The 15,493-nt window shown below is 33.3% G+C and overlaps 1 protein-coding gene across 6 annotated transcripts in view; it reads right to left on the bottom strand.

Annotated features, from left to right (window-relative positions):
* LCA5 (lebercilin LCA5) overlaps positions 1-15,493 on the bottom strand; it is a 71,439-nt gene that overhangs the window by 21,618 nt on the left and 34,328 nt on the right. For all 6 annotated transcript variants that reach the window (XR_012095084.1, XM_038002182.2, XM_008006423.3 and 3 more), the window contains 4 exons: positions 5,534-5,671; positions 4,475-4,571; positions 3,484-3,626; positions 1,147-1,279 (listed from right to left, as the gene is read on the bottom strand). Coding sequence is in view for 5 of the 6 variants with exons in the window: in XM_038002182.2 (XP_037858110.2) it covers positions 1,147-1,279; positions 3,484-3,626; positions 4,475-4,571; positions 5,534-5,671 (511 nt within the window). In the remaining variant the exon portion in view is untranslated. The remainder of the gene's footprint in view (positions 1-1,146; positions 1,280-3,483; positions 3,627-4,474; positions 4,572-5,533; positions 5,672-15,493) is intronic.

The raw sequence follows: 15,493 nt of genomic DNA, 5'->3' as shown, positions 1-15,493 counted from the left end.
TTGGGTATAATAAGTCAAGTGAGAAAAGACATCATAAATTTCATTTTTACTTGATATTCTGGGAATAGAGAATAATATATTTAATATGCATTGCATTTAAGACCCTCATTTATAAAAAAAATTTGTTCTTCAAGATACTGGTGGAGAAGAAAGGTTCTTTGCCTATTTTTTACAACTAATGTAATGCTGTATGGTGGGGATGGATGGATAGATGGAGTAAAGACTCTACACTTAAAAATAAATGAAACCTTTGGATGTCATATCCTGAGATATGACTTATGTGATATTCTGACAGAAGATGCATTGACTTGAATCTAATTAAGAGAAAACTTCAGACAAACCCAAAATGAAGAACATTCTGTTTTTAAAAATGGGTCTATATTCATCAAAAATGTTAATCTCTCACACACATTCTCTTTTTCCCTCTCTCTCTCTCTCTCTCTGTACATATATATATGTACACATATATATGTGTGTGTGTAACAAAAATCTCCAGATTAAAGAAGACTGAAGAGATATGAAAACTAAATGCAATTCATGATCTTGTAACAGAAGGAAGAAAATGTTATCAAGAACAATATTGTATCAACTGACAAAATAATAATATGAATGATAGATTAATGTGTTGCGTCAAAATTAAATTTCCTGAAGTTGAAAACTACATTAGAATATGGTCTAAGAGAATGTCCTAGTTTGGGGAAATATACATAGAAGTATTTAAAGGTATGGGCACGAGATACACAACTCACTCACAAATAGTTCTTTAGCTACTCTCGCAACTTTAACTTTGAAACTACTTCCAAATGAAAAAATTAAAAATATTAAAATATGTAAGAACACTACAAGTATAGTAACTTTAGTAAATGGCATCTGAATTCTACTTCATCAGAATTTTCTGAATGCAACTCGTCCTTATTCCCTAACCCTAAATAGCAAATGACTTAGAGTGTTCCATTTTTTTCTTTCCTTAATAACATTATTCAAATGTGTACAGCTCCTGATAAGCTATCCCCTACCACTGTATCCACCTTTCTTTGTTCTACCTAACCAATTCACACTTAAGTTGGAAGATATTAGAGGACGCTCACTCTTTCTTTCCCAAGGAATGCTGACTTGTCACATGCTTAAACAAATTCTTTTTCTTACCATCCTCCAGCTTTTCAACCTCCTGTTTTACGACATGGAGTTCTTCACCTTTAACAAAATTTTCTTCTCTTTCCACAATTGGGTTTAGAATCCCTGCTTCTCCATGCCCATCTTGCTTCTGAGACTGCAAGTCCTATTATACGTTAAAAAAAAAAATGCAAGTTCACAAATTATAGAAAAGGGGGGGAACTAAACAATACAGATTTATCCATTAAACATGATTACCAACTAAGTTAAAACTTAATGCAGATTTTCAATTAATAAATCAGTAAATCACAAGTTACCACTCCTTGAAAAATGCTTCAAAACCACACAGGATTATTTCTATTAAAATTGTAAAGAAGCATTTATAAGACGTATTAGAACCACTATAACTGAAGTAAAGCCAAAATGGTGCATAAAGTTCTGAAGAGACAAGTTTTAGAAGGATCCTTGCTTTGTGCATTTTCACCAAAAATCTGATTAATTCAGTTAACCAGTAATGGCTATTTGCCAACCATGCGAATCAACTGAGATGCTGTTGAACTGGTAACATGAGCAGTGACAATACTATGTCCAAGCCTCCAATTAATATATTGTATAATATTCAAATCAAATAAAAATGTTATAAACTTTAAATTCCTTGTTTCCTATGGTGTGATTTTTCTTAATAAAAGTGAAATATCTATTATTAGTAAAGACTTGTCTAGTATCTATTTTCATCTTCTTCCTTTTAGCAACAGAATCCTGTGAGTTTTAGCAGGACATATAGCTGCTTAGCTGGAGGCTACATTTGCTACCCTCCCTTGCAGCTAGAAAGGACTAATGGAAGGGGAGTGGAAGTACATGTGCAATTTCAGATCACATTTATAAAACCAAATGCTGCTTGCCCTCCATTTCCTTGCTGCCCTTTCCCACAGGGGTGGTAAGCCAGTTTCAAACACACACAAGAGGGCTACACTCTTCAAAATGGAAGATCAACAAGACAGGGGATGACTACCATGAAATGAAGCTGTCTACCAACTGTCAACTACCAACTGACTTCAGTCTATTATAAGAGAGAGAAATTTTTCTCTCACTTGAGCCACTCTATTCTTTTTCCAATAGCAACTTAGCTGGTACTCTAAGCTACCATTTGGTGAGGCCCTTTACAGTGGCAGGTTCAGTCTAAAGAGCTTTATAAACATCATGATTATTTCCAATTTCATGTGACTAAAAAAGAAAGAAAAAATAAAAAATAAAAAAAAATTGCATGATTACTCATTGTCACAACCCTGAAAAGTAATCCACCCTAATTTTACAGATGAGAAAACTGAGGCTCCAAGAAGTCACACAATTAAAATGTTAGAATTTAACTAGAATGAGAGCTAACTCCAAGGCTCTCATACTCTTACACTCTTTTTACTATTCCAGGTTTCTATTCCTTCTGTTGAATGTATACTATAAAAAGACCAATATTTTTAGTCCTTTTAAAGTTAATAATTACTTTGTCATTCCTCACTTTGTGATCTCAAAAAGACAAATCAACATGATCTAGTTTCAATGACAGTACAAATACAGAAACACACTTAGCGGATACAACTAACTTGTATGAATTATCAAGCAAAAATAAATAAACAAGCTAGAATATACACAGAAATCAAATCAGTCCATCCTTTCTGTTTTATACCTCAAGAAGAGACCTCAGGGTCACTGGGAAACTTATAAGGTATAAACATATACCATTGTATGAAACATGCTAGGTTGCCGATATGTTGTTTTCTTTGGAGTTTAAGCTGTAAACATTAAAGATAAAACTCTCTTAGAGAAAGAGACTTTCCAGTGATTCAGAATGGAGGTCCTTTTAAATGAAAGTCCAACAGAGACCCCCTGAATTCCACTCTAATTTGAACAGGATAAGATCAGATTCCATTGCAATTACTTTGTTCATTATTCAGTCAGTTACCATGTAAAATTCTCCTATATAGGAGACCAAAAATAAAATTAAACCTAGTCAAATTCTAAGAAATCATTTGAAAACTACTATTACTTGCTACTAAACATAAAAGTACTGAGGGTTTTCCAAGACTATCTCGGTACATAAGAGAAACTTAGAAGGCAAATTCTTCTCTTCTGCCCCCAACCCAGGAGGCACAATCCATCATTCTGAAGCACCTGAAATATGTGATGTAAACTAAAAGAGTCAAGCCAAAAGAATTTTATAAAATACACAATACCTCTTTCCATTCAAAAAGGCTAGTTGCATATTCACATAGACATAGTACTAGCTTCATTACTGAAATTTTAAAATGTTTGATATTGTGTTTTTAGGAATAACTTCATACTGAATTTGGTACATAATAATACTGCTAAACTCACCAAAGTAAGATGTTCTGGTTCTTCCCATTTGTTTTCAGAACACATAATTGTTTCTGGTGTTAAAGGATATTCTTCTGGCTTGAAGTCTTCCATCGTTTGTACTCCTTTTGTACACAGGTCTGCAAAATCACTCTGGCATGCAGCTACAATGAAAATTATTTTTAAAATATTATTACAAAGAATAATGCCAAAATATATGGAATTCAACTGGCATGTATATATATACACATGCATATATATATATACACACATGCATATATATATATGCATGTGTATATATATACATGTACATTTAAACACACCACTTCATTTAAATGGTGAATATATTCACTTCTATATATTCATTATATAAATATAATGTATGTTTTGCTCAGCTTAATACTCACTATTACTATTTTTGTTTCTAGGATTTACTGGCAATTGTATGATTTGGGGAGAATTCTGACTACAAATGCTTTAAGTTTCACAATGTTTATATTTTAAAATCTTGCAATTCACATAAGAGGGAAATTACAGTTTTGCTAAAAAAGAAAGTAAAACTACAAATAACAATACAAAGTATTTGTAGGTGAAATCAACTGACATCTGAGATTTACTTTAAAATATTCTAGAGAAAAGTAGAAAAAAATAGATGAAATAAAACTGGTAAAAAGTATAACTGTTAAAGCTACATGATACATAAATGAAAGTGCATCATATTACTCTCTACTTTGGGGTATATTTGTATATTTTCAAAAACATTTAAAAAATTATAATAAGGAAATTTCAAAAAGTTATGTAAAATAATTTTAACAGCCTCTCTTCCGGGGAAAAAACCAGAGAAAACTGAAAAGAATTTCTGAAAACTGTCGGAAATTTAAATTGCAAAAAATACATTTATTTTAAATATATTTCAATGAGGTTCTTTTCCTTCCCTTCCATTTCAGAATTATTGTACTATCACTAAATAATAGCAATAATATCAGTTTGTGAACAATCACAGTTACTATACCATTTTTTCTTAATGCAAGTTCTTTTTCTTTATTTGGAGAGGACTTTGGCAGACGATTAGAATATATATTTTTTATATCCAGTTCTCTCTCCTTTTCCTGAAAACAAACACAACATAATTAAGGAAGTAGAGTCTCAGTTTAAAACAAACCAAAACCCCTCACTTTGTCATCTGGTATTTTCTTACCATATTGAAAGATACCTGGTTCAGCTTCCTTCTGTAACTATCAAACTATAGAAAAAAAGTCTCTAGTATACTGAGGTTAGCATAGAGCAATAATTTTCCCAAAAACGTCTAATATGTCCTGGAAATTTAAAAAATTAAGGCAAATTTCATTTTTTACCCATTCTTACCTGATATAGCTAGTATTGTCTTAACTGAGACACAGAAACAAATAATTTAGTTAGTATCTCTCAAATGTAAGTTCTGAAATATTGATGAGTTAAAAATTAGACTACTCTTTTAAACACAGGCATACTTGGCCATTTTGGGGCTGTGGCTTTTTCTGAGAATTTGATTAACAAAAAGAAAACATAAGATAATGTATAATTTTGCACTATTTTACACAAACTTTTGTGCAAAATTTCATTCTACCTAGAACTCATTGATGACTTCAACGTAGAATGAAAAATGCCCGTTTTAACAAAATTAAATAATTTGAATACTTTCTCTAAACACTGTGAAAACGAAGGGCATCATTTGAAACAACTTCAAAAATAATAAATCATTGGGTGATCTGAGGAAAAACACTGCATTCAACCATGCAACACAGTGAAGCTCTAGTTCCCAAAATTTTCTTCTATGATTTTACAATTTACTTCAGTTACATCATTTCTATTGGTGTATTCAGTGTTTCACCTTTTTTGTTTTTGTTTTTAATTTCACTTTGTTATAGTGATTATACCAAAAACCTTTTCTAAGTACTAAAGACAGTATCAGAATTTTGTAAATTATATTGTACCAACTTACAAATATGAATAGTAATATTTAGTGTTTTAAAATATTTAATTTTCATCTAATACATATTATGGACAACATAACACAATTTAAAATATTTACCTTTAATTTGTGATATAGTCGCTGTATCTCCTTTTGAAGAACTTTATTTTCATCATAAGCCTCATATGCCCTTTTCCTTTCAGCAAGCAACTGCCGTTGGAAACTGTTAGTACTCAGCTCAAGGTTTTTTGATAGTTCCTATATGTATAAACACATAAAAAGCATTCCTTTAAAAAAAATCCAACAATAAAACATAACACATAGCAGTGTCAAAATGATGTTTTTCGTGGTATTGTTCAAGACCTACAAATCAGACTGGGCATAGCATTCATGTACGTAACCTAGGAAACAGATTTACCAACAATTTAGTAAGGTATCAAGCTTATTATTCCTATCTGTTTTTCATAGTAATTTGTAAATAAATTCTTAAGGATGGGATGGTGGCTCATGCCTATAATCCTGCGCTTTGAGAGGCCTAGGTGGGAGGAGCACTTGAGACCAGCCTAGACAACAAAGCAAGAGCCCATCTCTATGAGAGTTTAAAAATTAGCTGGGCATGGTGGTGCATGCCTGTAGTCCCGGCTACTCAGGAGGCTGAGGTGGGAAGATCACTGGAGCCTGGAAGTTTGTGCCAACGAACTGAAGCCTTGGTGACAGAACAAGACTATCTTAAAACAAAACAAAACAAAACAAACAAAAAAAAACCTTAAGCACACACACATTGCTTGGGCAAATAATAAGATACCAAGACAGATAAAATTACACAGCACTACCAAAGCTGCAGAGAGTATCTACAGTAAAACATCTCTAGATAAAAACAATAGCCATTTCCATCCATGGTCTTCAAACATGTTCCATCAAGTTTATACAATAATTTATGTTAAAATATTTTCTTTTAAAATAACTTAAGTTGTCAAGACACCATTTCTAATTTGTGGGTTTTTTTAAAGCATCTTATAGATAGATAGACAGACAGATAGATAACAAATAAATGTTTATTATAAGTATAAATAAAATCACAAAGAAAAACAGAAAATAAAAAGCAGTTACAATCTCATTACGTTGTGATAATCACTGCCAACATTTCGACGTATATAATTTGAGACTTTTATGTATCTTTCTCAGTAAATAATACCATAAATCCCTATGTCAATCTACTGTAATAACACAATCTTTTTTCAATGGAATAGTATTATGCTTTACAGATTATCATAACTTAACTAAATTCTGCTGTTCAATATTAGGGTGCTCCAATTTTTCCTAGAGTGAACATCCTAATATATCTAATTTTAATCATTTATTATTTCCTCAGTGTAAATGTTAAGAAATAAAATGTCTTAGACTTTATATAAATCAAGAACTCCTGACCTTTGAAAGGTCCCATTAAGCAAATGAAAAGATAAGCCACAGACTAGGGAAAATATGTGCAAATCCCCTACCTGCTAAAGCAGGGGCGCCCAATCCCTGGGCTACAGAATGCTACTGGCCTGTGGCCTGGTAGGTACCGGGCTTGCACAGCAGAAGGTGAGTGGCAGTGAGCCAGCGCCAGCATTACCGCCTGACCTCTGCATCCTGCCAGATCAGCAGCAGCATTAGATTCTCACAGGAGCACAAACCCTATATTGTGAACTGTGCCCGAGAGGGTTCTGAGTTGTGTTCTCCATATGAGAATCTAATGCTTGATCATCTGAGATGGAACAGTTTCAGCCTGAAACCATCCCCCTCAACCCCGTCCATGGAAAAACTGTCTTCCATGAAATCAGTCCCTGGTACCAAAAAGGTTGGGGACTGCTGTGCTAAAGGACTTGTATGAAGAAATGTATAGAGTTATCCCTCTGTGTCTGTAGGAGATTGGTTCCAGGACTCCTGTGGATACCAAAATCCAGGCATAGTCAGGTCCTGCAGTCAGTCCTGTGGAATCTGAGTATATAAAAAGTCGGGCCAGGCGCAGTGACTCATGTCTGTTATCCCAGCACTCTGGGAGGCCGAGGCAGCGGGATCACAAAGCCAAGAGATCGAGACCATCCTGGCTAACATGGTGAAACCCCGTCTCTACTAAAAATACAAAAAATTAGCCCGTGTGGTGGCATGTGCCTGTAGTCCCAGGTACTCAGGAGGCTGAGGCAGGAGAATCACTTGAACCCGGGAGGCAGAGGTTGCAGTGAGCCAAGATCATGCCACTGCACTCCAGCCTGGGCAACAAGAGCAAGACTTCATCTCAAAAAAAAAAAAAAAAAAGTCAGTCCTCCACATCCAAAGGTTTCACACACTGCAAATACTTTTATTTCTGCATTTGGTTGTGGAATGTGGAACCTGTGGATATGGTGGGCCGACTGTGTTTATTGAAAAAAAAAAATTTGCATAAGTAGACCCACTCAGTTCAAACCTGTGTTGTTCAATGGTCAACTGTATATTACATCTAAACATCTATATCTGTTCCACAAAATTCAGTAACATGAAACCAAACAGCTCAGCAAAAAATGGAGGAAATATGTAAACAGATAATTCACCAAAAAGATATCCAGAGACAAATGGGCACATAGAACAATGCTTCAATATCATAACTTATAAAGGAAATACAAATTAAAGCCACAATAAAACAATGCTATTTATCTATCAGAATATCTAAAACTGGAAAAACTGAGCATACAAAATGGCTAGGATGAGTAGCAACCAGAACTCTCATACACTTTTGTTTTGGGAATGTACAATGGTACAACCATTTTGGAAAACAGTTGGGCAGTAAAACATACGTCTACTATGTATAACACAGTCATTCCACACTTAGGTCTTTACACAGGAGAAAAAGAAGCCAGTGTCTATACAAAGACTTCTGCATGAATGTTCACAGCAGCTTTATTTGTAATAGTTAAAAACTGGAAACAATCCAAATGTCCATCAATGGGATGGATTAATGGATAAACAAAATGTCATATATATGTATATAATAAGGGTAATCACCACTTAGCAATAAAAAAGAATGAACAATTGATACTTCCAACAACATTTTTGAAACTCAAAACAGTTTTGCTAAAGAAACCAGGAATAAAATAATACATACTATATGACTCCACGCATATAAAATTCTTAAAATGCCAAGTAATTTATAGAGACAAAAAGTAGATTAGCTGAGGAGTAGTGGGCAGGGATTGATAAAAGGGAGGGAGTACAAAAAGGCATTAAAATTGTTTATAGATAATAAAAAACAGTAAAAACAAGTGTATAAGTTTTGAAAAATGAAGCTTCTGGGTTGATAGACATTTGTACAATTTTAAGGTTTTGAAAAGCATTACCAAAATGCCCTTAGAAAAGGTTGTAACAGTTTACATTCTCTTTGAAAGTCTAGTAGCCTTTATTTCACTAGATACTTACAGTAAGAGGATACTGTAATTCTTTAATCCATCAGATTGGCCTAAAGAAGGATAAAATTGTTTTAATTTGTATTTCTTTGATGACTACTGAAGTTAATTTTCATCTTTATTGTCCATCCATATTCTTCATGAAACGTTTTTGTAATGTAATAAGAATTTAAAAGACAATGACGAAATGAGGAAAAAGCAAACTGATAAACAAAAGAAGCAAAAAAGTTAAGAATTTTCCAGAATTGAAGATATAATGAGAGATGAAGTTGGAAAGAGCATCATGATAAAGACTGGATCAGAAAAGAATCATCAACGGATGCTAAATTTTGATGAGGAACAAGATATTTACATATTCTTAAGGCAGCTCCACATGGTCAGATTATTGATTTCACTATAAGAGGAGGAACAGTTAATGGGTAAATGTTAGAGAAGTTGAGCAGAACTTTGGCTAGGAGATCAAAATTAACATCACTAGTGAAGGTCAAGAGACATCATGTGGCTCCAGATGTAATATCTTAAGAAGGAAAATAATATTACCTATTCAGTATTCTCACCAAAAACACAAAAACCCCAGTCTATACACAATGAAACATAAGAGAAATACAAAGTTAAGGATATTCTATTAAATTAAAAGGGGTAGGGAGCTGTATGTTTCAACAAATGTGAATGTCATAAATAAAACAACAGTATGTGGAAATGTTCCAGATAAAAGAAGGCTGGAAAACTAGACAATTCAGTATAATACTTAACCCTAGACTGGGTCCTACTGGAGAACAGAAAGTACTATAAAAGATATGATGAAGGCTGGGTGTGGTGGCCCACACCTGTAATCCCAACACTTTGGGAGGGTGAGGCGGGCAGATCATGAGGTCAGGAGTTTGAGACCAGCCTGACGAACATGGTGAAACCCCATCTCTACTAAAAATACAAAAATTAGCTGGGCGTAGTGGTGTGCACCTGCAATCCCAGCTACTCAGGAGGCCGAGGCAGGAGAATCGCTTGAACCCAGGAGGTGGAGGTTGCAGTGAGCCAAGATCGTGCCACTGCACTCCGGCGTGGGTGACAGAGCAAGACTCTGTCTCAAAAAAAAAAAAAAAAAAAAAAAGATATGATTAGGTCAACTGAAAAAAACTGTGCTACAGACAGTAGATTAGAGGAAATTATTATATAAGTGTAAATCACAGTATAACCATAATTTTACTATGGTTCTATAAGAGCATAATCCCTATTCTTAAAAAATACATGCTGATGTATTTAGGGGCATGATGTATCCAAGTTACCCTCAAATAGTTTAAAAAAAAAATTGTGTATATATGCATATAACAGAGAGACCACATGAAAGAGCATGCATGCATATTATAAGACAAATGGGATAAAACGTTAACAACAGACGAATCTGAGTAAACTGTATAGAAGTGTTCTTTGTACCGTTTTCAGATTTGCAACTCTCTGTAAGCTTGAAATTATTTCCATATAAAATATTAATTTAAGAAAATCCTATCCCCCCTAAATATTTTGGAGCAAAACAGGAAACCATTAAACTCAATAAGAATGTGTTAAAAAAAAAAAAAAAATACCAGGGCTAAAAAATACTCAAGTTCCAAATGATAATAACTGTCAACCTGGAATCCAGCAAGATCCAGTGAAATTATCACTGAAGAGTAAAGATAAAATATATTCAGACAAATACTAAACAGTGTTGCCAGTCAGAAGCTCTCACTTATATATATATTTCAGTTAAGAAAGGAAGTGAACCCTGAAGGAACAATAATGAAGAAAGAATGGTGACATGCAAGAAATAATGGTAAACTAATAAATACTATTAAAATACTAAGAAGAATTTTTTTTAAATTAAAAATACTGTTAAAAATTAAAAGATTAAGTAGAAAAAAAAAAAAGCAAAACCAAATTCCCACATGAGGACTAAATCCAGAAGGTTTCAGTGGTGAAATCTAACAAATTTTAAGAAACAGATTATCTGTAAAAGAGAACAGAAAGGAAATCTCTGTCATTTTTGATGAGATTTTTTATAATCTTGATGTCAATAGTGGAAAAATAAAATCGTACACCATTCCAAAATATGAATATTGTTGCAAAAGTCCCAAATACTAGCAAAAGGAATTCAGCAATGAGTAAAAATTGCATCACAACTAAATAGCACCTATCTATCCCAAGAAGCAAAGAACGAGAGTAGTTTCACATTCAAAACAATCCATGATTTAAAACAAAAACCCTAGCAAGCCAGTAGTAGAAGAAAATTTCCTTACACATAAATATACACACAAATTCACAGAAAAAGATCCAAAAGGATACACACTAAGATACCAAAAGTGGTGACATCTGAGTGGTAAGAATGAGAGTGTTTTCATTTTATCTTTTAATTCTTCTCTAATTAAAAAATATATATACATGTACTACTTATAAAAAATAAAAAGTTTCTAAAATATGTTTAAATAAAAATTAAAATGCTTAGAAAAATCATATCTAACAACTTCAGAATAGTAGTTACTTCTGAGCAGGGAGAGTAGAAAAAGGATGTTTGGAGAAAGGATACAGGGAAATATCAATGTATTTTAGAAAAATAAGATCTAAAGCAAAAATTGCTATATCAAGTAGGTACATGAATGTTTTAAAAACTCTTTTTGTATATTCAAAATATTTCATTAAAAAATCAGAAGTACTTTAAGAAATTAAATAAACTAAATAGATAAAGAAGAGAATGCAAATAGTAGTTATCTTTGGCTGGTAGGACTATGGATATTTTTCCCCTACTTTTACTGTAAATTTCAAAACATCTTTAAACAAATATGTTAATAATACAAGAAAATTTAAAATACTTAACATTTTTTCCAAAGGACATATCACAGAATTCTATCTTGTTAATGGAAATAAATATAATTTAACAATTTTTGAAAGTTAACACAAAGGATAAGTTTACCTTCATTTGTTTTTTATTAATTAGTAAAGAATTACAGATTTAAATACCAATATTGTATTTGTTAAAATAAGTCTATCAATGTCAGTTGTTTTAATATCTGTTCAGTATTGTTATAGCTCAATTCTAAAGACTCAGATCCTTGTGTAAGCAAGGACCCTGGAGGTCATGAGTCCACCTTATAGTAATACCTTTTTACAGTATTCCTAGAAGGTAGACATTGAATCTTTGCACAAATACTTCTGGTAGCAGAAAGCTTGATAATCAAAGGATACTTACTTCATTATTGGACAATTCCAATTATTAGGACGCTCTTTTGAATGAGTGGAAACCAGTTTTCTAGTAATATCCATTAAGTTTGTATTGCCTTCAGGAAATAAATCTATTTCTCCTGCTCCATGTGACAGCCCTTTAAACAATGAAGTAAGTTAACATTTTTCCTTATCTTTTCTATGATTTTATGTTTCTTCCACTGTTTCTTTTATGCCAGTTTTTTGACTCCCTGGTAATCCTGTCTGCTCTCCACATGTCAGTTTGTTACCTAAAATCTGGTACTTGTTATTAGATGTGATCTAACCAATGAAATTAGAGTTACTATTACCTCTTAGGACGAAGGTACCACCACACTTGGTTAACTTCTTCCCTTCCAATTTTTTAAATGGCCATATAATTATAGGTTCATATACTTAAAAAATTATGCTTTAACTTCAATTACTATTAATCCAGGGCTCCCCATAGTGTACACATAAAATAGATGGAAAAAAATTGAGGTGAAACAGTTAACCTGACTAAATTTTATCTTGCTTATTTTAGGTCAGATTTTGAGCCTAGGGGGATCAAGCTTGATCTTGTCATCCATCAAATTCATTGGGCCCCCTGTTTTTGAACCTGTCAAGAACATATCCATCCATTCATTATTTTAAGAAACACTAATTTTATGCCAGACAGAGTGCCAAATGTTGCAAATACAAAATCAAATAAGACTTGTTCGTGCTGTTAAGAAACCTGGTCAAATTCACTGATAAATATGCTGAAAGGAACAGAGCCTAAGATAGCACTTGAAAACACCCACCTAGAAACCTTCTCTTCAAGTTGACAGCTATTTATTTACCTGCACCCTTTGGGTACAATTACTGATCCAATTGTAAAACTTTCTAACACTATTTTCAACCAGTCCATAATTCTCCATTAAAATACAAACATGAAAGGCTTACTGAATTTACCCTATATACTATCCATATTATATCTACTATATGCTAATTGATACAATATAGTTATATATTATATATAGCATATTGCATGTTCTGTATACTAATATATTGCATATACTATACACATCTATATTATATAACTGTATAGAATTCTATAATTGTATATACTATACTGAGTTCTATATAGTTCTCTATATATAATATAGAGAGTTCTATATAGTTCTCTCTATATAATATATACAGTTCTATAACTGTATATTCTATAACTGTATAGTATGGTATACTATGTAGTATATAGTATAGAATATAGATGTGTAATATATAGTATATATACATAGGAGAATATAGTAGACATAGCATATCTTCATGCACCATTCTAGTAATCCTAAGCGGGGGGTGGGGGGAAGAAAGTAAGAATAGCTCTAAGTAAGCAATATTTTCCAAAACATTTAAAAACCTGGTAGAGATTTCTATCAAGCCCACTGACTGATAATTTCTAACACCTATCTCTGTTTACCTCTGAAAACACTGGTATTTGCCTTTTTTCACTTTCTCACTTCTCCTAGTCTTCCTAACTCTCCAAAGTACAATGACAAAGGCTCTGGAATCACATTTGCAAGGTTCTTCAGTCCTCTGGAGGATAATTCATTTGAATCTGGAGACGGAGCTAATTTAAATGAGCTATCTGTGTCTTACTATTTCTTCATCTGCTTTGAGCAGGACAAGATAGAGGTAAACTCATAATCCAATAGTTATGCTTCCTCTGTACAAGTCTGCCCTAAGTAATGGATCTTGTTCTTGTTCTAATGAAACCTGTTTTCTTTAATGAAATCTGTTTTCTTTAAAAGTGTTTCGCCTTTCCTTACCCTGAGCTTTTGTCTTCCAGCACAGATTTTACTCCACAGTATTTACTAGTTAGCACCAAAAATACAACAGATTATAGAAGTGATTTCTGCTCAGCAAATGACATATAGAGAATTAGCATGATGACAGACTCTGAAAAAACAATTAGTATCTTTTACAGTTTTTAGATCATTTCATCAGAAGATGCTGATAAAATAACCAAAATTATAATACTTTAATTACTGCTATCATTTAAAACTATGAAAAAACACAAAATGTACTATTATAAGAGGAACCTATTACTCAGCATTTAAACATGACAAAATTCCAAGGATTTTACTAAAATAACAAAATAATAGAGCAACAGAAGATAGAATACTGCAATTCTACTCCCAAACACGAGCTTCTAGTGACCTATATGATTCTTTTTTGTTTCGTTGTTCTGTTTTGTTTCTTGAGACAAATTCTCACTCTGTCACGTAGGCTGGAGTGCAGTGGCATGATCTCAGCTCACTGCAATCTCCACTTCCCAGGTTAAAGCGATTCTCCTGCCTCGGCCTCCCGAGAAACTGGGATTACAAGGTGTGCACCACCACACATGACTAATTTTTGTATTTTTGGTAGAGACTTGGTTTCAACATGTTGGCTAGGCTGGTCTTCAACTCCTGAGCTCAACTGATCCGTCTGCCTCCACCTACCGAAGTTCTGAAATTATAGGCATGAGCCATTGCGCCCGGCCATGACCTATCTGATTCTATGTGACCTAGAGGAAGGCAAATAACATCTCTCAGTTTCCTCAACAGTTCAATGTTTGCACTGGACTAGAGAGTTCCCCATGGAGGTGTTTCAGAGGTTGCTTCAAGTTGTTAGGCATGTGAGTTTCTGAAGTCCCCTCTGTAACATAACTCTTTAATCACTACTACAGAACAATTCAGTTGTATCTGGTTGCCTGTGAAGAACTGTCAAAATCTGAAAAACCAACAGACCAAATCAGTAGTTTCAAACTTTTTTTAAAAAACAGTAGAACTCTTGAAGTCCACTGAGCTCAAATTGAAAACCACTGCACTAAATTATTTCCACGGGCCTTTCAAACTCAAGAATGCTACCATGCTTTAATGTATTTACTTTTAATTAATGTACTTTTAGTACATTTCTCTTTTTCCACTTATAAATTAGGTGTCCAGTAGGTACCAAGCACTGAGCCAGACTCATTATGAACTTTATCCCCAACCCTGTTTATGATCACCTGCAAACATTTACAGACTGGCAACTAAAGTGGTATATCACACATCACAAAGCTGGAATGGTGTATAACCAGAACTTGAAACTTGTCTGTTTGTGTGTGTGTGTGTGTATGAAGTTCCACTGGGAACTTAATAGGTTAAAGGGTAGGTATTAACAGTCTAATTAATAGCCTAATTAAAATATAAGCTAAATTTTTTAAAATTCGACCTTGAATTCTAAGCCAATAATTTGTAACTCAACTAAGTTAGCAAAGTCCATCAATGTTTCCGTATTAAAGATGCTTTCATAAAAACACAAATGCCTAGGGAATGGGAAACAAAAAATGGAAATGCTCTAGAATCTCCTGGAATGATAATAACCACAAGAAAGGCCAATTTAATCCTCCCAAAATGAAGAATTTAACTTTGATCCAAGAACAACTATT

Source organism: Chlorocebus sabaeus, chromosome 13 (genome assembly GCF_047675955.1).
Source record: "Chlorocebus sabaeus isolate Y175 chromosome 13, mChlSab1.0.hap1, whole genome shotgun sequence".
In the NCBI taxonomy this organism is placed as follows: domain Eukaryota; kingdom Metazoa; phylum Chordata; class Mammalia; order Primates; family Cercopithecidae; genus Chlorocebus; species Chlorocebus sabaeus.
This window is presented reverse-complemented; position numbering and strand designations above follow the sequence as displayed.